This window comes from Cucurbita pepo, chromosome LG10, assembly GCF_002806865.2.
Source record: "Cucurbita pepo subsp. pepo cultivar mu-cu-16 chromosome LG10, ASM280686v2, whole genome shotgun sequence".
Classification (NCBI taxonomy): Eukaryota; Viridiplantae; Streptophyta; class Magnoliopsida; order Cucurbitales; family Cucurbitaceae; genus Cucurbita; species Cucurbita pepo.
Genome location: NC_036647.1, coordinates 3,929,290 through 3,950,339, shown reverse-complemented (window position 1 = coordinate 3,950,339; position 21,050 = coordinate 3,929,290). Strand labels below are relative to the sequence as shown.

General features: G+C 37.9%; 4 protein-coding genes, 1 long non-coding RNA gene and 1 pseudogene across 9 annotated transcripts; 4 read left to right on the top strand and 2 right to left on the bottom strand.

The window, feature by feature from the left end:
* The first annotated feature begins 1,404 nt into the window (after positions 1-1,404).
* On the top strand, positions 1,405-5,423 carry LOC111804191 (aspartyl protease family protein 1-like). Its single transcript, XM_023688911.1, has 10 exons — positions 1,405-1,820; positions 1,973-2,102; positions 2,201-2,433; positions 2,977-3,201; positions 3,286-3,421; positions 3,613-3,689; positions 3,777-3,876; positions 3,986-4,052; positions 4,958-5,029; positions 5,115-5,423. Exons 1-10 carry the CDS (start codon positions 1,516-1,518, stop codon positions 5,336-5,338), a joined length of 1,569 nt encoding a protein of 522 aa, XP_023544679.1. The 5' UTR covers positions 1,405-1,515; the 3' UTR covers positions 5,339-5,423.
* A 761-nt stretch (positions 5,424-6,184) lies between these two features.
* Positions 6,185-9,341, top strand: LOC111804144 (aspartyl protease family protein 1-like). Its single transcript, XM_023688848.1, has 9 exons — positions 6,185-6,663; positions 6,750-6,888; positions 6,979-7,211; positions 7,992-8,207; positions 8,297-8,452; positions 8,527-8,668; positions 8,771-8,828; positions 8,903-8,974; positions 9,074-9,341. Exons 1-9 carry the CDS (start codon positions 6,374-6,376, stop codon positions 9,283-9,285), a joined length of 1,518 nt encoding a protein of 505 aa, XP_023544616.1. The 5' UTR covers positions 6,185-6,373; the 3' UTR covers positions 9,286-9,341.
* A 1,177-nt stretch (positions 9,342-10,518) lies between these two features.
* On the bottom strand, positions 10,519-14,211 carry LOC111803219. Of its 4 annotated transcripts, none has more exons than XR_002816354.1 (7): positions 13,759-14,040; positions 12,276-12,375; positions 11,953-12,110; positions 11,650-11,839; positions 11,368-11,579; positions 11,080-11,277; positions 10,519-10,892 (listed from the first exon to the last, which is right to left on the bottom strand). It is a non-coding gene; the product is annotated as an uncharacterized LOC111803219 (long non-coding RNA). The 4 variants fall into 4 exon arrangements; XR_002816355.1 differs by lacking the exon at positions 10,519-10,892 and adding an exon at positions 14,053-14,211 and having other exon boundaries at positions 10,948-11,277; positions 13,759-13,812; XR_002816356.1 differs by lacking the exon at positions 10,519-10,892 and having other exon boundaries at positions 10,948-11,277; positions 11,953-12,101; positions 13,759-14,042.
* On the top strand, positions 11,368-12,801 carry LOC111803218 (peroxidase 64-like). Its single transcript, XM_023687528.1, has 4 exons — positions 11,368-11,592; positions 11,674-11,862; positions 11,955-12,117; positions 12,266-12,801. The coding sequence occupies exons 1-4, from the start codon at positions 11,383-11,385 to the stop codon at positions 12,658-12,660; spliced, it is 957 nt and encodes a 318-aa protein (XP_023543296.1). The 5' UTR covers positions 11,368-11,382; the 3' UTR covers positions 12,661-12,801.
* A 75-nt stretch (positions 14,212-14,286) lies between the features above and the next one.
* LOC111803709 lies at positions 14,287-15,014 on the bottom strand (annotated as a pseudogene).
* A 457-nt stretch (positions 15,015-15,471) lies between these two features.
* Positions 15,472-21,046, top strand: LOC111803944 (la-related protein 1C-like). 2 transcript variants are annotated; one of them, XM_023688567.1, is made up of 7 exons: positions 15,472-16,258; positions 16,893-17,394; positions 17,470-17,626; positions 17,748-17,838; positions 19,607-19,681; positions 20,009-20,279; positions 20,466-21,046. In XM_023688567.1, exons 1-7 carry the CDS (start codon positions 15,788-15,790, stop codon positions 20,483-20,485), a joined length of 1,587 nt encoding a protein of 528 aa, XP_023544335.1. In that variant the 5' UTR covers positions 15,472-15,787; the 3' UTR covers positions 20,486-21,046. The 2 variants fall into 2 exon arrangements, with proteins under 2 accessions (XP_023544335.1, XP_023544334.1); XM_023688566.1 differs by having other exon boundaries at positions 20,009-21,046.
* Positions 21,047-21,050: the final 4 nt, after the last annotated feature.

Here is a 21,050-nt window from a genome sequence, read left to right as displayed (position 1 = left end):
TGTGCACTTTTCTATGGTTCATCATTGATGAGTATTGCACGTTGGAATTCAAAACAAACATAATAGTGGTCGAGATTTAAAGATAAAAGATTGAAGTAATTATACGTGAGATCTCAGGTCGGTTGGAGATAAGAATAAAACATTCTTTAATTTCTTACAACGGTGTGAAAACCTCTCTTTGTTTTAAAATCGTGAGGTTGATGGTGATATATAACGGGTGAAAGTGGACAATATTTGTTAGCTGTGAGCTTGAGCTGTTAGTTCCTCTTGGGGCGAAAGTGGACAATATTTGTTAGCTGTGAGCTTGAGCTGTTAGTTCCTCTTGGTTTTGGTGGAATAGGAATCTGTTAGTTGTTAGTTCCTCTTGGTTTTGGTGGAATAGGAATCTGTTAGTTGTGTTAGTTCCTCCTCCAGTTAGCTATGTTAGTTCCAATATCTGTGAGCTTGAGCAGTTAGTTCCTCCTCCTGTTAGTTGTGTTAGTTCCAATATCGGTTAGTTCCTCCTGGTGTTGGTGGAATAGGAATCTGTTAGCTGTGTTAGTTCCTCCTCCAATTAGTTGTGTTAGTTCCAATATCTATGAGCTTGAGCTTGAGCTGTTAGTTCCTCCTCCTGTTAGCTGTGTTAGTTTTAATATTTGTTAGCTGTAAGCTTGAGCTGTTAGTTCCTCCTGATGTTAGCTGTGTTAGTTCCTCCTGTTAGCTGTGTTAGTTCCTCCTAGTGGTGGTGGAATAGGAATCTGGTTCCTCTTGGTATTGGTGGAATTGGAACCTAGTAGCTGTGAGCTTGAGTTGTTGTAATATAATTCAATTATTAAATAGTAGCGAGCTTGAGCTGTTATAATATATTTCAATTATTCAATAGTGGCGGGTCCTCAAAATTTAGCGTAGGATAAGGAAATCCACAACGATACTTACACAATTTATTTTGTATTATAATATTGCAATACAGCGTTGAAATTGACCAATGGCTAAATTCATTGAAGAACTAATGAAGCTTCTGCGTTGTAATTAACATATTTAGCTGTGCTCTTAACTTAATTTAATTTAATTATTCCAGCCATAATTAAGCCATTAATAAACTATACATTTTGTATCTGCAAAAGTCAACGGCCTTCACTAACCGCTTCTAACGGCCTTTTTCCATGCCACTCTTCGCTCGTAAACCCACTACCGTACTTTTTCTCTTTTGCAGTTATGCCCCTCTTCTTCTCTGTATTTACCTTTTAGACCTCAACACGGATGCATAATATAATGTTTATTTTTCTTTTTATAAAAGGAAAATAAAATAATTATACANATGCATAATATAATGTTTATTTTTCTTTTTATAAAAGGAAAAAAAAAAAAAAATTATATATTTAAATATATTTCATTTTCTTCTGAACTTCAACGCCTCTTCTCTCTTTCTCTCTCATCCTTCTCATGTTCCATTTTATTTATTCTCTCTTCCTTCTCGACTCCGGACATGTCTTTGTCACTTTCCCGGGAAGCTTTTGAATCCTCTGATCGGCGTCCATGGCGTGGGCGTTCAGTTTCGGCGCCCAGATGTTACTGGTTTTTTCTGTTTTCTTTCTCTCCGGCGGGCTGAGAAGTGGTGATGCATCTTCGTTTAAGTTCAGTATTCACCATCGATTTTCGGATGCGGTTAAGGGGATTATCGACTCTGAAGGCTTGCCGGAGAAACATTCTCCTGAATATTATGCGACTTTGGTCCACCGTGATCGGTTAGTACATGGCCGGCGATTGGCCGCTAGTAATGGTAGTAAGGAGCTGACGTTCGCTGGTGGTAACGCTACCTACTTAATGGTCAATGCTGGATTGTATGCTCCTTATTCTCTCCGTTCATTTCCCTAATCTCTTCTCTCTATTTCTGTTTTTGAGTTATTTGAATCCTCTGTTGTTCTGATTTTTCTCTTTGAGATTATCTTTGCTTAAATTGCTGTCCTGTTCCCTTCCGTTTGGGGCTTTTCAGTTTGTTGTACGCCAATATTTCGATCGGAACGCCTGCGCTAGATTTCTTTGTGGCGTTGGACACCGGAAGCAATTTGTTCTGGTTACCGTGTGAATGCCGCAGTTGTCCTACTTCAACGCCTAGTGGGAAGGTATTTTCTCGCGATGCAAATTCTTGAAGTTGATGCTCTGATGATATCGATTGGTTGATTATTGTTATTGTTTGTTTTTTTTTTATGTTTCTCTACAGGTTCCGTTCAATCATTATAGTCCAAATGCTTCAAAAACGAGCTCAACTGTTCCCTGCAGCAACGCATTGTGCGAGCTTTCAAACAAATGCACTTCAAACCAAAATACTTGTCCTTATAAAGTTAAATACGGGGCTGGCAATGAATCGTCGACTGGGTACTTGGTAGAGGACGTAGTGTCCTTGATCACTGATGATTCACAACTTAAACCCGTTAAGGCGAAGATTACTTTTGGGTGAGTTCTGCTGCATCTCTCTCTCCCTTTATCTTAATCCTCTGAGTTATATATTTTCTTGTGCTGAATTTGTTCTGTTCTTAATAGATTTCTTTTCTCTTAACTGGAAAAATGTATCTACTACATCAGGACTATGTAGATTTCTGAATCCAATCGCACACTAGTTAGAGTCAGCTTTTAGTTTGATGTAGTGGGCAATGTTAGGAATCACGACTCTCCACAATGATATGATATTGTCCACTTTGAACATTAGCTCTCATGACTTTGCTTTTGGTTTCTCCGGAAGGCCTAATACCAATGAAGATGTATTACTTAATTAACAGATGTGGGAGTCTTCTCCCGACAATCCTCAACCAGCACTAACCAATTATATTCTACTTTGTAACTCAACCACTGTTCCAAGAAGATATTGGGGTTCTTCTTCGTGGGTGTTTAATGATTTTCGAGCAGTTTGCAGTGATATTGAATGTTGACTTTACCATCTTATAGAAAGCACATACAATTTGTTGTGTTGTTGCGCTTAAATGTGATTCTTCATGGCAGGTGCGGTAAGGTCCAGACTGGTAGATTTGCAAGACATGCAGCTCCCAATGGTCTTATTGGGCTTGGCATGGAAAGGATATCAGTTCCAAGTTTCTTAGCTAACCAAGGTCTTATCTCTGATTCATTCTCCATGTGTTTCGGACATGATGAACTTGGGAGAATCGATTTTGGGGACACAGGCACACCAGACCAAAAAGAAACACCCATCAATTCAAATCCCAGCTTGTTAGAACTTTTCACTTCTAAACCATATTCAGAATGTTAAAATGTCCGGTTTTTCTAACTGGATTGTCTTGTTCATTTTGGCAGTCCACACTATAATGTCACCATCACTCAGATAATTGTGGGAGAAAAAACCAACGATGTTCAATTTACTGCAATTTTCGACGGTGGTGCCTCGTTTACACACCTAGCTGAACCAGTTTACTCTCTTATTTCCGAGCAAGTAAGCTATCTGCAGTTTCAACTCTTGGAAATTCCATATAATTGTCAGGAATCACGACATATTATCCACTTTCAGCCTAAGCTCTTATGACTTTGATTTGGGCTTCCTCAAAAGGCCTCGTACCAATTTTGGATGTATTTTCTTACTTATGAATTCATGATTATTCCCTAAATTTGTCCACTATTATACAGATAGATTCAGGGATCCAGTTAAAGCGCTTTTCATTTGGTCCGGATTTCGCATTTGAGTACTGCTACGAATCTCCGTCGTAAGTAGCTAATGAGATATATAATGAAACCAGTTATTCTCTTTTAAAGCATTCCTGGATTCTTATTCATACTCGGTTTATATTCAGTTTATATGCAGAAACCATCGATTGTCCGGTGGTTAATTTTACGATGAAGGGTGGAGATGATTTTATCCCTCTGGGTCAGTTCCTTACCCTTTCGATTGATGTGAGTACTCTGAACATTTGAAATAATTTTCAGCTTTTATAGCTCTCTCACTCATCTCTGCAATCTTTTGAGCTTTTGCTGATCTGGCTTTTTCTTTTTTGGGCTTCAGGATGCAGATACTAGACGTGCTTTTTGTCTAACGATTGTCAAAAGCACTAGTATTAATATAATTGGAAGTGAGGCCTCTATCTCCCTCTCTATGCATCTAATTCACGAACCTATTCTATCTTTACTTGTTTTAGTAGCCGTGGTTTTTGTTAGGAATCACGAATCTACACAATGATATGATATTGTCTACTTTGAGCATAAGCTGACTTTGCTTTGGACTTTCCAAAAGACCTCGTATCAATAGAGATAGTATTCCTCACTTATTATAAACAAGCAAAGCTATGAGAGCTTATGTTCAAAGTGGACAATATCTGTTGAAGATTATTGGGAGTGAGTCGCACATTGGTTAGTTTCATGGAAGATCATGAGTTTGTAAGCGAGTAATACTATCTCCATTGGTTGAGGCCTTTTGGGAAGCCCAGAGCAAAGTCATGAGAGCTTATGTTCAAAGTGGACAATATCATACTATTGTGGAGAGTCGCGATTACTAACATGTTATCAGAGCCATGACCCTAAACTTAGTCATGAAATAAAATCCTCAAATATCAAACAAAGAATTGTAAGCTTCGTAGGTGTAGTCAAAAGTGACTAAAGTGTCGAACCAATGGTGTACTTTGTTCGAGGGCTCCAAAGAAAGGAGTCGAGCCTCGATTAAAGGGAGGCTATTCGAGAGCCCCATAAGCCTCAGGGGAGGCTTACAGTGTACTTTGTTCGAGGGGAGGATTGTTGAGAATTATTGGGAGTGAATCTCACATTGGTTAATTTCATGGAAGATCATGAGTTTATAAGTAGGAATACTATCTCCATTGGTTGAAGTATGTTGGAAACCCAAAACAAAGTCATGAAAGCTTATGAAAGCTTATGTTCAAAGTGGACAATATCATACCATTGTCCATTGTGTAGATTCGTGATTCCTAATAGTTTTCACAGTCGAAGAAGCGCCTTTGATCTCGGAGACTTTTCTTTTTTGCAGTGGACTTCATGGCTGGTTATCGTATTGTCTTCAATCGTGAAAAGATGGTGTTGGGCTGGAGTCCTTCAGACTGTGAGTGTCACTTCACCTCAAAACTCTTCGTTTTTATGGTTTCTTTTGTTTGCTGTGTCAGTGAAGCTTGTTTTTCTTAAACCAGGTTACGACAATGGCGCTGGCACTCCCTACGGCTATACCACTCCATTTGACTCCCCTCCGACCGACAAATCTCCACCGTCCGATGATTCTCCTCCGGCGCCTGTTACCCCAGGAGGAAGCACCGGCTTGCCGAATATTGAGGTGGGTGTTGCAACGCGGTTGAACCCACTGACCTCCGTCTTCGTCGCCGTTCTTGCAATCTTGGCTGTTGTTGGACTATCATAATTATTCTTTGGTTTTCATGGTTTAGTTCTGATTTATTTTGTGTATTTTTTCTCTCTTAAAATTATAATTTAAAATGGACTATGTATTTTTCTTTCTTAACAAATCTTAATATCATATTAAATGTTGGAGTTAAAAAAAAAAAAAAAAAAAAAAAATCACTTTTTCCAACCTAGTTGTTTCTTGGGCGACAAGAAACATTACTATGCGATAGATTTTTAGAAGATTGCTTAATATAAAATTACTTCTAAGATAAACATGCCAATAGGCTTACAGAGCACCCGAACAGCTTCTCCTTAATTGAGGCTCGACTCCTTTCTCTGGAGCCCTCGAATAAAATACACTCTTTGTTCGACACTTTTGACTATACCTTCGAGACCCACAATTCTTTGTTCGACATTTGAGGATTTTATCGACATAGCTAAGTTTAGGGCATAGTTTTAATACCGTATTTGGAATCATGACACAATTAGGGGATGTGGGACTCACTCCCAGTAATCCTCAACAAACATAATTAATTTATAGAAACATTAATGTTAGAGTTTCTATGATTTACACACTAAAAATGAATTTACATTTTAATTTTTTTAAAAAATATAATATTTATTCAAACGTGATTTTGATTCATTCATATATTTTTTTACTCGAGCACCGCATACTAACTAGACAATGGTGAAAGTTCGATCGAGAATAATTATACGATAATGAAAGTTCATAGAGAATTATGAGTACCTATGAGGTTCATTGGATCTTTTATCTTCATCTATTTTTGCAGGAAACAGAGGAAGGCGTAGAAGAAGGAACAATGCTGAGGAATGAAGAATATATATATACATACATACATATATATATACATACACAGAGATCATAATTTCGTCGTCTTCTTCTTCTGAAAGGTTTGACTCTCATGTTACTCCACTTCGAATCCGTAAATTCCTCCGGTCCATGTTACTCTCTCGTCCTCCTGATCCCATTTAAATTTCTTCTCCTCGAATCCTCTTCACCCCGGAAAACTTTTGGATCCTCTAATCGGCGTCCATGGCGTCGACATTCACTTCCGCTGCCCAAATGCTACTGTTTCTTTCTATTTTCTTTCTCGCCGGCGAGGTGGTTTCGCTCAAGTTCAATATCCACCGTCGGTTTTCGGATTCGATTAAGGGGATTCTAAACTCTGATGGTTTACTGGAGAAACACACCCCTGGATATTACGCAGCTATGGTCCACCGCGATCGACTACTTCACGGCCGGCGATTGGTCACCTCTAAAAGCGAAACGCCTCTGACGTTCTCTTACGACAACCACACCTACCATTACGGCAGTTTGGGAGAGTATTGCGCCGTACTTTCTCTGTTGATTTTCCGATTTACTTTGTCCGATTGCCCTTGCTTTAATTTGTTTCCTGTTGGATTTTCAGTTTCTACTACGCCAATATATCTGTGGGAACGCCGGAGTTAGGTTTCTTAGTGGCATTGGACACTGGAAGCGATTTGTTCTGGTTACCTTGTGAATGCAGCAAATGCCGTACTTCCGTGGGCACTTCAGATGGGGAAGATGTATTTTCTTTCCGCCCTCTTCAATTTTCTCGGGAAACAAACAGTGCAAATTTTTGAAATTGATGTTCTTATTTGTTTATGTTTCTTCAGTTAACGTTGAATCATTACAGTCCAAATGCTTCAACAACGAGCAAAAGTGTTGCCTGCAGCAACTCTTTGTGCGAGCTTGCAGACCAATGCCCTTCAAACAAAAGTTCTTGTCCTTACAAGATTCATGATGCGTCTCCCAATACATCATCTTCTGGGTATTTGGTAGAAGACATCTTGCACTTGGCCACCGATGATTCACAATCCAAACCTGTTGATGCCAAGATTACTTTTGGGTGAGTACTGTTGAATCACTCTTTCTGAATCAAATGCTTCTGAATTATGCACGCATTTCGTTTAGTTCTTAATGTTAGGAATCACGAATCTCTACAATACCATGATATTGTCTATTTTGAGCATAAGTTCTCATAATTTTACTTTTAGTTTCTCCAAAAGGTCTCATACCTATGAAGATAGTATTCCTTACTTATAAACTCATGATCAACCCCTTAATTAGCCGATGTGTGACTCCTCTTCCAACAATTCTCAACAATCCTCCCCTCGAACAAAGTACACCATAGAGCCTCCCCTTAAGCCTAAGCCTTCGAACAGCCTCCCCTTAATCGAGGCTCGACTCCTTTCTCTGGAGCTCTCGAACAAAGTACACCATTTATTCGACACTATAAGTTATTTTTTACTACACCTTCGAGGCTCACAACTTCTCTGTTCGACATTTGAGGATTCTATTGACATGGCTAAGTTAAGGGCATGACTCTGATACCATGTTATGAATCATGAACCTCAAGAATGGTATGATATTGTTCCCTTTGAGCATTAGCTCTCATGACTTTTTTTTATTTCCCTAAAAGGCTTCATACCAATGAAGATAATATTTCTTACTTATAAATCCATGATCCACCCAACACTTAATACGTTTCTTTCTATCAACATAAGAAGCTATTTCATCATGTTTTAGCAGTTTCTAATATAACTTAATGTCAACAATACTATCTTATAGAAACTATCTGCAATCTGCTGTGTTTTTGCGTTGCTTTAAATGGGATTCTTCATTGCAGATGTGGTAAGGTCCAAACTGGTATATTTTCCAATGTAGCAGCTAATGGTCTTCTTGGGCTTGGCATGGGAAAGATATCAGTTCCATCCCTCTTAGCAAGCCAAGAGCTTACCCCAGATTCATTCTCCATGTGTTTTGGATATGATGGTTATGGGAACATCGATTTTGGAGACATAGGCCCATCAGACCAGCGAGAAACATCCCTCAAGCCCAACTCGTAAGATCTTACTCACTTTTTTAATCTCTGTCCTTCATTTCTCCTGGAAAAACTGTTTTTTCTAGCTGAATTCTGTTGTTTGGTGGCAGTTCATCCTACAATGTCACCATCATTCAGATAACTGTGGCAGGAAAACCCAGCAATGTTGAATTTACTGCAATTTTTGACTCTGGTTCCTCTTATACGTACCTAGCTGACCCAATTTACACTCTCGTTACTCAGAAAGTAAGCTATTATCTTGGGAAGTGTCATATGAGTTCATGGAATCTCTGGTTTATATATAGAATTGTTAGCCACCATTTAGCTAGAATGGTTTTAGCAAACATTCTCGACAAGATTCTGATTCCCATCTATTCCTATCCAGTCTAGGAACACTCTTTCAACAACCGCATCTGAATTTTACTATGGATAGTGGCTATATTTTTGGCGTTATTTCTATGTTTGTTGCCATTCCTACCGATGTGAGTTATCTGAACAGTTCAAGTCTTTTGCTTTTTAAGCTTTGTTTCTGTAATCCTTTGGGTTTTTCTTGATCTGGGTGTTCGCGTGGGCTTCAGGACAAGGGTGGACATGCCATTTGTCTTACCATTGCCAAGAGCACTGATATTAATCTCTTTGGACGTGAGTGCCCATCTCTGCTACTTGATGTTGCAAGAAAAAGATTATGAAATTAAAAGCTTTTCCTCTTCTGGCAGTGAATTTCATGGCTGGTCATCGTATCGTCTTCAATCGTGAAAAGATGGTTCTGGGCTGGAATGAAGTGAACTGTTCAGTATTTCTTCACCTCAAAACCTCTCTTCGTTTTTCTGGCTTTGTCCATTGTCGCTGGCTGATCGCTTGTTCTTTTTTTAAAATTTTAAATCCAGGTTTCGACAATGGCGCCGACAACTCCCCTCCGTCCAACTCTCCGCCGGCCGACGCACCATCACCGTCCGGCGACTCTCCTCCGGCACCTTCTACCACTAGAACAAGCAACAGCACGCAGTCATCGCCGGGAATTGGGACGGGTGATGCGACGCAGTTAAACCCGCTTGCCTGTCTCTCTGTTGTCCTTCTTGCTATTTTGTTTGTTGTTTGACTTTCATTATTTATTTCGTATATTTTATTTTAATTCTCAAAACTATTATTTAAAAATAAACCGCTTTATTTGTTTTAATTAGATTAAAAATCAATTTCCCTTTTATATGAAAAATATTATAAATAAGGATAATAATAACAAGTCAATCTTCTCTTTAATATTATTTTGTTTTAAAAACAAACCGCTTTATTGTTTGTTTTTTGCATTTATTTTGGCTAAATATAAAATGTTTATATTTCATTTTATATTTTTAAAAAGTCAATCCTCTCTCTAATAAATTAATGACATTGTTTAATTTAAATTCTTTTAATATTCTTTGTTAAGAAATAAATCATGGATTAAATTACATTTCAAATTCAATTAATAAAATATATTTTGATCTATTTTTCTTTTTAAATTTCTTTATGTTTTCAATTGGCCACTTCTCTTAATATATAATTAAAGGAATTGATTTTATAAAATTAAAGAAAATACTCAATACAAACTTTTTATGCATTATTAATGTAAATTATTAACACATTTACCCAAATCCACCATCAATTAAACCTAATTCCAGTGAAATACATACGAAATTGATAAGATATATATTGGAAATTTACTTTGTGGGCCCATAAATTGATGCCAAACACTTTATAGTTTCCTAAAATGATTTGATTAGAAGAGATGACCAAGTTCAAATAGTTACACCCAAATTAAGTAATTTTTTTTTCTCTAATTATAACTAATTAAGCTTAAATATGAAGCTATTATAAACAAACTCGAAAGCTCTATCCCAACTACCTACTTTCACAACAGATTACTAATTTTTTAAATTAAGAGGTTATAATTTGATGAGTTAGATCCATGCAAATGCAAAAATTAAAATAAAATATTTGGTCAAATGTAGTTTTCACCTTTTTACCATTTTCCCCTTTTCATTTTTTTTAATGTATATGCTTAAAATATTATTTGATCTTTGACCATTCAATTTTTTATAATATAGTTTTTTTTTAATCTTTCGGATAATTAATCATTTTCGTTCATTATCAATGAATTTACTCTTACTCTCCGTACCAATGGATTTTTTCTTAATTTTTGTTAGATATAAATTACATTCATAATATTACTTTAACAATTTTTTCTTTTATTGCTACTTAACAAACTTCTTTCTACTAACACATTTTTTAACTGTGAAGTTAACAGAGATACATAACTGGTCAACACTGACAATATTTGTTAGTGGTAGACTTGAGGTATTACAAATAGTATTAGAGTCGTCACTGGACCGTATACCAGCGAGGACACTGACCCTCAAGAGGGTTGGTTTGTGAGATGAGACATAAAAATCTCTCCTTATTAGATGTGTTTAAAAACGGAAATGGACAATATTTGTTAGCCTACTTAGGCTTAGGCTTAGGCTTAGGCTTAGACTGTTACACAATTTCTATCTATTTTCTCTCTCTAAAAATGGTCTATAATTTTTCTATCTCAAATACAAATATTTCAAAACTTTGGTTAAAAAAAAATGAAGCATTGGAAACTACCGTTTAATAATTTAAATAAAGTTGAAGGGAACTGTAGCATACCTTTTACTCTGTAAACGAAGAAATCCTGGCCTCTCGAGCTACCTTTTGAAGTAAAGAAAACTCATTAGCTTTGTGAAAGAATGGCAATCAATCCAAATAACAGTCTCCAAAACCGCGTTCGTTAAAGTGCACCAAATTAGGGACCAACCAAGATGCCAATAGCAACAAGAGGAGGGTATAACCTTTTTGGGTTTCCAGATCTTTCATTCAAAGCAAACATAATTATTACCAAAATTTTGGCATGATGTTGTCCCACTCCCTAAGTCCGAAAGTTGAAGGTTCAAGGAGCAACAGCAGCCAGTGTCGTGCATGTTGTTGGATCAGCATTGCTTCAGAATCACTTCGTCATCATTTGCATTTGTTCAACGTCTGGGGCCGCTATCATGTCACGGCTTTGTATTGTAACTCTTCTATCACCTTTCATTTTCTATAAATAACACACAATCTTAACGGTAATGGACCAAGACTTGCTTCGTTTACTAAGATAAGAGCGAAGATAAGAGTGTAGCTTTCGTACCTATATTTGTAGGTCATGGCCTCATTTGCTGTGGTATTCTCACACTTTGCAATTCTTTTGCTGTCTGTTTTGCCTTTGGGGAGTTCACTGAGCTTAGACTACTACGAGAAGACATGTCCAGGTGTTGACTTCATCGTTAATAAAGCTGTCAGGAGTGCAGCTTACAAAGACAAGACTGTCCCTGCGGGACTCCTCCGGATGCACTTTCATGACTGTTTTATAAGGGTATTCTCTTTAGAATTCTCAACACGTTTAAACTTCTTTGTGTTTGACAAAACTAACCTGGTTTTGTTTGCTTGGGTGAAGGGCTGTGATGCATCTGTACTGCTGAATTCAGTAGGTAACAACAAAGCTGAGAAAGATGGGCCTCCTAATTTATCTTTGCACTCGTTTTTCGTGATCGACAACGCAAAGAAAGAACTGGAATCCTATTGCCCCGGTGTTGTCTCTTGCGCTGATATTGTGGCTCTAGCTGCAAGGGATGCAGTTGTGCTTGTAAGAAACCATATAATTCAATGGTCTTTTTCCTTCGTCCAACACATTTATCTCTGTAAAATGGTATAATTTTGTGTGTGAATGTCTTACAGTCTGGAGGCCCAACATGGGATGTTCCCAAAGGGAGAAAGGATGGAAGGATATCAAAGGCTAGTGAAACAATACAATTGCCATCTCCAAGGTTCAACATTTCTCAGCTGCAACAAAGCTTCTCCCAAAGGGGATTATCCTTGGACGACCTAGTGGCTCTTTCAGGTAAACCACATAAAAATACAAACTCAGAATGAAAATTTCAAGTACTAACACAACGTCAGCAGTTTGGCACAGTATGTATACACATTTTTCATAAGAATCAGAGAATATTCAGTGTAAACGTAAGCATTGTCAATGTTATATGATGCAGGAGCACACACCTTGGGATTTGCTCATTGCTCATCCTTTGAAGGTAGAATTCGCAACTTCTGTCCAGCCAGCAACGTCGACCCTGAGATGAATCCGTCCTTTGCAGCAAGTCTAAGAAACACATGCCCAGTAAACAACAAGGCTAAAAGTGCTGGTGCTTACATGGATACTTCATCAACCACATTTGACAACAATTATTATAGGCTGATACTCCAAAAGAAGGCCCTGTTTTCTTCTGACCAAGCTCTGCTAAACTTTCCTAAGACCAAGAATCTTGTTTATAAGTTTGCAAGTTCAAAGGAAGCTTTTAACCGTGCATTTGTTAATTCTATGATCAAGATGAGTAGCATCACTGGAGGTCAAGAGATCAGGAAGAATTGTAGGGCAGTGAACTAAGAGCTACTCCTAATAGCTGTGTGTGTTTTGTTTGCGGGAGTAAAGTACCCATAGCTAGCTTGTATTCAGTACTGTTGAAATCACGGTACAAATGTGTTCTCATATATTTCCACTAATGGAATGCCTTTATTTTTGCCTTTATTCTCATATGTCTCCAATTAGAGATAAAGTTCCCTTTATTGTGATGCCTCCACCACCTACATAACTGAACTTTATGGATAAGAATCTAATAGGATTCAGATATAAGCTACTTCGTTACAGCTCAAGACACCTAAAAACAATCAAAATTTGTGCAGAAAACCCCGACAGGCAAGAAGTCGAATCAGGACAGTCATTATGAATGATCCAATTGTCAAAGGCAAATGTAGAGTGAGAAATTGATGCCATAAATAGGCAACAAGTTAACCAACTTCCATCTTTTTTCAGGGTGGGGGAGGACTAATGGGTCATGAATTAATAAAAGTTAATAAGCAAGTCCTAAAAGTAATATAATCATAGATTTGGCAACAACAAAACAACAACCAAATTACTCTTGATTCAACTCCCCTCCCCCCTCTCCCGGCAGATTTGTCGGCAGATGAAGAACAGTAACAACGTTTATTATTTCAGCTGACACCTGCCGGCAATTTCGCATGCCACTGCCTCAGGGACGGCGATAAACATTGTCCAACTCCGCATTAAGGACCCACAATTATGCAAAGGGATAACAGATGCATCCTCGAAAGGATGAAAACAAAACTGTAAGCTAATTGATGGTTTGTAATGCACAATATCTCCTGTTCATATATATGTAGTTGAACTCCCAAAATCAGGTATTTCATTCCATACAAGTTATGCATAATTAAAGTTTCAACTTGCACGAGTGCACTCGTTTTCAAAATGGTTCCCTCAAAATTTCAACCACATGCCATTGGACCTAAAATTACCAGAACACCTAAAACAGACCGGGAACGGGAATATATAACTTCCACTTATGTCAAACTGAGTATAACTCAACATATTAAGATGTAAAATCTTCGATCAAGGGGTCAAATATTAATAAATGGTGTGCTAAGAGAAAAAAAAGCCTTCTACTTATTAATAAATGCATTTTGTTACCTTGACTGGTTCCCCATTGAGAACAATCTCAGCCAATTGATGCAGCTTTGATGCCTTCTTCGATATAGCATGAAGACAAAGCCATCAACAAGCTTTTCACACTTCAATACCCATGTGACCATCAAGAACTCAATGGGATGGTACCCACAACACAATTTGAATAACAGTGAATTGGTAAAGGTAGAAAACAATGATAATAATGATAATAGTCACAGTCAAAACCATCGTGACCAGCACTGCCAATTTCCCCTTCTTTCCCATCATGTAAGAAAATATTTTCAATTATCAAGTTACCTGCGATTGTGGTAGATTGTTGTTATAGAAACTGACCCACCGGTGAACTTTGGAGAAGAACGGCCACGGAAGAACAGGGATCATCAAATGCTTCCCGACAAACATCAAACTCAAGTTTCAGCTCATTTTAATTCGATAAACAGAGATGCAAAAGTAGAGAGGCAACTGAATCCCAATTTGATTCTACGGCCCTAACATTATCCAGCACCTGAAGATTGAAGAATCGGCCTCAGATCAAGCATCTAACTGCCCATGGTGCTCCAATTAACATAGCTATTGACTATTGGCGCATGAAATGAAACTTACATTTTCAGGCAAAGCAACTAAGACGAAGCAATACCTTCACTCTATCAGCATCATCAGTGAATGTGACATTAGCGTCTAATTTAACCGCAACCAATCCAGGCAACGAAGTGCCAGCACCGAGCTGCAACCAATTCAGAGGTCACAGAGTCACCCTAGCCATTACATTTCCCCGCAACAACATAATCAAGCATATCACCCTAACTAAACTGATTATTTACATTCAGCGGACCTCATTTGAGACGGATTCAAGAGAAATGGATATTACGCGAGTACCTCAACAAGATTAGCACCAGAAAATCGTGTTTTCTGCTGCCAAACATACTCGGCCAGGATAATGCTACAGAACCACGCATAGAAGCCGCATTCCTCTTCCATATTCTGCAGTTTCATCGCAGTTACACAGAGATTTGAAAGTTTCTCCGTCCACCGAAATTTTTAAGAAAAAAAGTAGAAGGCGAGCATCGTATACCTCAGTGATAGAAATGGAGAAGACCGGATTTCGAGTGTCGTCTTTGAAAACGTGACGAAATAATAGTCATCATGGCGGGAACGGCCAAGTTGTCGGAATTACCGTCGTCCATGCCCGCTCCCGGCGATCGCCGACGGAAAGTATTTTAATTTAATTATTGAAAATAAAGTATAGATTAATTAGAATAATAAAATTTTATAATAAATAGTGAATATAGTAAAAGGGGTTGATTATATATGTATTAGTTCAAATTTAATAAATTTAAATAATATATGAATAACTTTTTTTTTTCTTTTCAAAACTTGTATTTATTATTTTTTAAAATCATTAATATTTAAAAATTTATATTTTGACTAAATTTTATTATTATTATCATTATTATTGTTACAATAATATACATTTTCTTACGGTAATAAATAAAAAAGAAAATTACTGTATTTAAGACTAAGGATTAAAGAGACAATTCACAAACCTAATATTGATCGATCAAATTGGGCCGAGGGAAGTCGAATGGAGGCCAAATAGGCGCACGATAGCGCAAGGGCAAAATAGCAAATGAGGGTATTATCGTAATTGTATGCACATAAACCAGCCAGGGCAAGGTATCCCGAAGAGTTTCTAGTGGGAAGCAACCAAGAGAGAGAGAGAGAGAGAGAGAGAGAGAGAGAGAGAGAGAGAGAGAGAGAGAGATTTCTGGTTCTGAGCCCGCTCCCCTGCTCTCCGGCATGGCCTTCGTTCTCGTCTCTCTCTTTCTCTTTCTGTGATCTGATTGCTGAAACTTTTGGAAACTCTTCACATTTAGGATTCCCTTCGTTTTGTCTGCCGATTGCTGTTTTTTAACTGGAGGGAAATTTCTTGATTGCTTTAGTACATTTACTCCTTCTGTTCGTCGATCAACGGACTTCGGGCTGAGAAAACCCCAACTCGCGCTGTTTTTCTTCTTGTTTGCCGTTCATTCTTATGGCTGCTCCTAATTTACCCGATGACAACCCTGTAACGGCAACCGGAGCCCACCATTCTCGTAACTCCGGCCAAAATATAAGCAGCCCTAAACCTCGCCGCGCCACTCGCCCAGTGTCGTCGCCGTGGACTCAGATTGTGCGTGGTGAGTTGGAAATCCCAGCCGTTGTTTCGGCTTCTCCATCGAATATGACATCTACGACGGCTATTGTCGAACCGTGTTCTCCTTCGCCTTCTTCTTTAGTTGCGGAAGAATCTGTTGGAGAGATATCAGAGAGTGGGAATGAGTCACAATCCAATGCGGGAAATAAGCCCGCCTGGAATAAGCTGTCTAATGGGGCCGCGAAGGTAGGGCCTGTTATGGGTGCTGTATCTTGGCCAGCCTTATCGGAGTCTACTCGGTTCTCAATCAAATCGTCTTCGGAATCACCGAAAGGCTCAGCTGATGGATCTGTTGGCCCTGCATGCCAGGTTCTGACCCTTCATTTTGTAGCGTAGTTTTTAGTCAGTCTTGTTAACTAATGATGCGTGCTTAAAGTTTAAATATTCAGTTGCTCAGACTATTTTTTTTTAACTGCAGCAGTCTTTCCATCTACGCGATCATTTACAATGTTTTATTTATTTATTTATTTTTATTTGGAATCCAGAATATGTTCTGTTTTGAATGATCCACTTCAGTATCTCGGCCATCCTATTTGTTGTTTTCGTTATGGATCAAAGACAGTAGAAAGGCTCGGATATGTTTACTTGGGGAAGAAGTTAGAGTTAGGGTAAAAGGGTCTTAGAAGTAAGCTTATGGTATTCTTTGCTTGTTGATTGAAGGTAGTAGCAATTAGAAATATTTGACATTATCGATTAAGCTAGACGATGTTAACTCTGCCACCTTTTTTTATTCTTTGTAATGCATTCTTCATTTGGTCAATTCACTATGTTTCGAACAAAGACATGCATGGTTATCTGCTATTCTTTTTTAGTGTTTTTTTAAGAACATTTTACAAACGGGGAATAAGTTTATTGATAATTGATTGTTGTCTCAGTAATTTTTGCTCATACATGTCATTAATAACATCAAACTTTCATATATCTCTCTGCATTTTGTAACCAGGGGATAGGTAATCCATCATCCTCACCACATAAAGAATTTAGTACTGCAAGCCCTATTCTGAATCCGACTCCGAATCCAAACCCAACTCATCGTCAGAAGCCAATGAAGCGTAGTGGTGTTGGCAATTCATACAGTGGTGGTGCCTCTCAACAGTCGACAATTTCAGGTTCTATAATTGATACTACTCCAAATAATCCATCGTCGAAGGACCACATTCAAAGGAGTTCATTTGCCTCACAATCACACAATGATCATAATTATCAACATCAACGTAACTTTAGGAGTCGTGGGTCTGGTTACTCACGTGGTGACAGTTTTCACCAGCACAGTCATGGTTCTAGGCGTGATCAAGATCGTGGAAACCATGATTGGAATCCCCATCGAAATTATGGACAGTCTCAGAGAGTTATTCAAAGATATATAAGGCCTCCACCACCTCCTAGTACTGCAACGTTTATTCCTTCATCTATGAGGCCTATTGGCGGTCCCATGCCTTTTCATGGTAAATTCTACCCTATTTTTATGAGGCTTATGGTTTTTATCATGTGAACTTGTTCAAGCTTGAATCTATTTGCAGAATTTGGACCTCCAGTGGTATATGTCGCAGCTTCTCCTCAAGAGGCCCTTAGAGGTGTACCTTTTGTGGCTCCAATGCCACCTAATGCCGTGTTTTACCCTACTTCAGATCCTCAGTTATATGCTAAGATAGTCCATCAAATAGAATACTACTTCAGGTGTTTTTCTTGTCATATATGTTTAATAGATTACTAAATTTATATTTTTCTTATCATCCTTGTCTTGTATTGGCATTTTGAAATAATTTTAACAGCATCACCTTAAATTTGTTAATTGCAGTGGTAAGAACTTAATAAAGGATACTTTCTTGAGAGGGAACATGGATGAAGATGGATGGGTTCCAATTCATTTAGTAGCAGGCTTTAAAATGGTGGGTAAATTAAGGGAGCTGAGAGCTGAGTTTTCTTTTTTTGGTTCAATTTCTATTTGTTGTTCATATTCCTGATGATAGTTACATCATTTCTACTATTTTATTATTTATTATTTACTGTATATAACCCAAATTTTCATTATTCTTGAATAATAGTATGGTGCTCATTTTCCTGTTATGGGTCTCTCTTAGCCTCTACTTCTTGAGTAAATGTGATTTGCTAAAAAGCAATAATCCATAGGATACAAGAAGGTCTGTTGCTTAGTTCAGCCATCATTCCTATGCTTATAAGTTAATATAATCTTACAACAAAATTAAATCTTCAATAGAACTTTAACATATTGATGCTTCATGTTTCTTATTAGGATGAAAAAGGAAAACCCAGGGCTAATACTGGTTTGTTTATTTATTAGTTTTGTTCTTTTTCTTTTTATAGGAAACAGTTTAGTATATTCCACCAAAAGAGGAATTGCAATAGGGAGGGGGGAAGGAATCATCCCAACCATCTAGTACAACCATGAGTTCATAAGGACATCCTTTTATTTGTATTATTAAAGATAGTTTTGGATAATGTGAGAAGTCTATCTAGACTCTAGGGCGATCCAATTTGAGGCTTAATTAAGTAGCACAACAAATATTCATTTATTTTTCAACGCAGCAACTTAGTTTACTTTAGTTCAGTGAAAAGGAGCACTCGGAGCTTGAAGAAGCTTCATTTTATTAGGAACTATCTCAATCTAACTTGAGCAGTGAACCGAATTGTACATTTATCCATAAAAATTTGCCTGTGTTAAACGTGATGTAATTGTTATCTCTTTGCTGTTGGCTTTTAACATTTTCTCCTTTTTATGTTCCCATCATTTTATGAGGCTTGTCTTCCTTGTAAACTTGTGAGATCTCACGTCGGTAGGAGAGGGGAACGAAACATTCCTTGTTAACTTGTGGAAACCTCTTCCTAGCAGACGCGTTTTAAAACCTTGAGGAAAAGCCCAAAGAGGACAATATCTGCTAGCGGTGGGCTTGGGTAGTTATAGTTCAAATCATCTAGAAGATTTTTAAAATATTTTTCTATTCCTCTCCTATTCAAACTCCCAAATAAGAGTCATTAGCGAAGCCAGCCACAAAGTTTGTGTTTTCCTTTTTTTAAGGTGGTGCCAACGTGGGTTGCCAAATAGCTTCAAAGTCTTAGTGAGGTACCTGAACAATGACTGAGATGAAGAAGTACCTAAGCGACCAAGCACCCAAATAATAGAATCCCTATTTTTAGTCAGCCACCTCCCATGAAGGTTCAATGTGAGGCTGATCCATTACTTTAATGAAGCGTGTAGATTTTTCTTTTTTTCTGTTTTGCAAATTTCTTTTTCGAAGGTGCAGCTGTGACGTGTGAGCGTATATATCTGAAGTTAGGATTGAACGTTATCTGTAAGTATGTTAGATGGGTTGTTAATGCACACTAGTTATGAGGCTTCATTATGGTTTCCTCTACCCTAGGCCCTTAGGCTGTCTTTTGCTGCTATAAATTTCCTACCCTTTCCTAGAAAAAAAATCAAATAGTTTCTTTTGATGCATCTTATGGATTGGTTGAGTGTGAAATGAGGATGCTTATCACAAAAGTGTTTGAGCTTATTGTGTTAATGAGGGTGCACACTCCCTGCAGGGGTTTTATATCATTTTTGACTCTNTATCACAAAAGTGTTTGAGCTTATTGTGTTAATGAGGGTGCATACACTCCTGCAGGGGTTTTATATCATTTTTGACTTTTTTGCAGGTTCGAGCACTTACTGACAATATCCCAGTGATATTGGATGCTTTGAGGATGATATCTACTGTTGTGGAAGTACAGGTTAGTCATGGATTCTCAATTTATTTAGTTATTCACTGTGGGGTGTTATTATTTATTTATTTATTATTATTATTTGTGTGTGTGCGGGTGGTAGGAGGGGTAAATGAATTTTAATCATTTATATAATTGGGAGGCTTGAGTGGCCTCTTCAAGTATCTGGTGATTTGGTCTAAGTTTGTAGAATTAAATTTGTCAAAACACATCCTGAAAAAGGGTAATTGAGCACCACGGGTGCTTTAAGAAGTTTGCATGCTCAGTGTAAGAAGATAAAAGAAAGTAAAGGCTCGTATCATTCTCTGATTTTGTATTTGAATTGCTGTTTCTTAGGGGGATAAGGTAAGGAGGCGAAATGATTATAGTAGATGGATAATGCTCCCTTCAACTCAAACTTCTAATGTCGTTGCCCCATTAAACCCAGCAAACTCCAGTCAAGATATGCTGGCTGCTGGTGTTCAGAGTATCATGTTAGAGACTAATAATGGTAGCAATACGGAAGGCCGGGGTGATTTTTATGTCGAGACTCCGCAAAGTAGATCACCTCGGAATTTTAATACCCAGTCACAGCTGCCAGGCACAGGCAAGCCAAATATTGAGACAGGTTTGGATCACTCCTTCTCGGCAAGGAATTAGACCTTGTACATGCTGATGCCCATGTCTTTTATGAGGACAAAAAAAAAGTAGATATGGGTAGTAGAGACTAAGGAGATAAGTTATGAAACTGGTTTCTGTTAAATATGGAGGCCTTCTTGATGCACGATGAATCTTTTTTCTCTCGTGTGGTTAGGTAAAGGCGGCAAACTATGACGAATAAGGAGGCAAAATGATGGTAAAAAAGTGAGACAACTCTAAGAAGTTACAAAATACTGAACATTTTCTTTTATCGGCGACGTTTGTTACTTGAATTTATTTCCTTTTTGTTCTCCTCCTTGGTGATGATATGTACTCAACCATGGAGAATCCTGATATGCTTCCCCATGGTGGTGCCCCTCAGTTGGTTAGATATCCATCCTTGGAGGCAGAAAACCTTGAGTCATCTGGGAGAAGACAAGTAAAAATGGTTCTGCAAAGGAAGTAAAAATGCTGGCTGATCTTTCTTCATTGTTAATTTAGAGAGACTGACCTTCTTTGGATGCTGATTGCAGCTGCTGCTCCATCATGAAGGCCTTTTTCCTTTTTTTTCTTTTTCTTTTCTCCCTTTTTTTCCCAAGACTTCTTATGGTTTGCTCTATAAATGATGATGTCAAATGGAATAACTTTGCATATGGTACTTGTAACTTTTTGAATACTTGACTGCATAAAATGTGCCCGTCTGTGTATACAGCTTGTGGTTGGCGCATCTTGTTATGAACTTTATTTTCCATCTCTCTTT

Bases quoted from the DNA above. Each gene is read 5' to 3' on its own strand.
- LOC111804144 (XM_023688848.1), top strand. From the start codon at position 6,374: ATGGCGTCGACATTCACTTCCGCTGCCCAAATGCTACTGTTTCTTTCT. The intron at 6,664-6,749 runs GTATTGCGCCGT...TTGGATTTTCAG, and splicing joins CATTACGGCAGTTTGGGAGA to TTTCTACTACGCCAATATAT. The intron at 7,212-7,991 runs GTGAGTACTGTT...TCTTCATTGCAG, and splicing joins GATGCCAAGATTACTTTTGG to ATGTGGTAAGGTCCAAACTG.
- LOC111803218 (XM_023687528.1), top strand. From the start codon at position 11,383: ATGGCCTCATTTGCTGTGGTATTCTCACACTTTGCAATTCTTTTGCTG. The intron at 11,863-11,954 runs GTAAGAAACCAT...AATGTCTTACAG, and splicing joins CAAGGGATGCAGTTGTGCTT to TCTGGAGGCCCAACATGGGA. The intron at 12,118-12,265 runs GTAAACCACATA...TATATGATGCAG, and splicing joins CGACCTAGTGGCTCTTTCAG to GAGCACACACCTTGGGATTT.
- LOC111803944 (XM_023688566.1), top strand. From the start codon at position 15,788: ATGGCTGCTCCTAATTTACCCGATGACAACCCTGTAACGGCAACCGGA. The intron at 17,627-17,747 runs GTGTTTTTCTTG...TGTTAATTGCAG, and splicing joins CAAATAGAATACTACTTCAG to TGGTAAGAACTTAATAAAGG. The intron at 17,839-19,606 runs GTGGGTAAATTA...ACTTTTTTGCAG, and splicing joins TAGTAGCAGGCTTTAAAATG to GTTCGAGCACTTACTGACAA.
- LOC111804191 (XM_023688911.1), top strand. From the start codon at position 1,516: ATGGCGTGGGCGTTCAGTTTCGGCGCCCAGATGTTACTGGTTTTTTCT. The intron at 3,690-3,776 runs GTAAGTAGCTAA...GTTTATATTCAG, and splicing joins TACTGCTACGAATCTCCGTC to TTTATATGCAGAAACCATCG. The intron at 3,877-3,985 runs GTGAGTACTCTG...TTTGGGCTTCAG, and splicing joins TCCTTACCCTTTCGATTGAT to GATGCAGATACTAGACGTGC.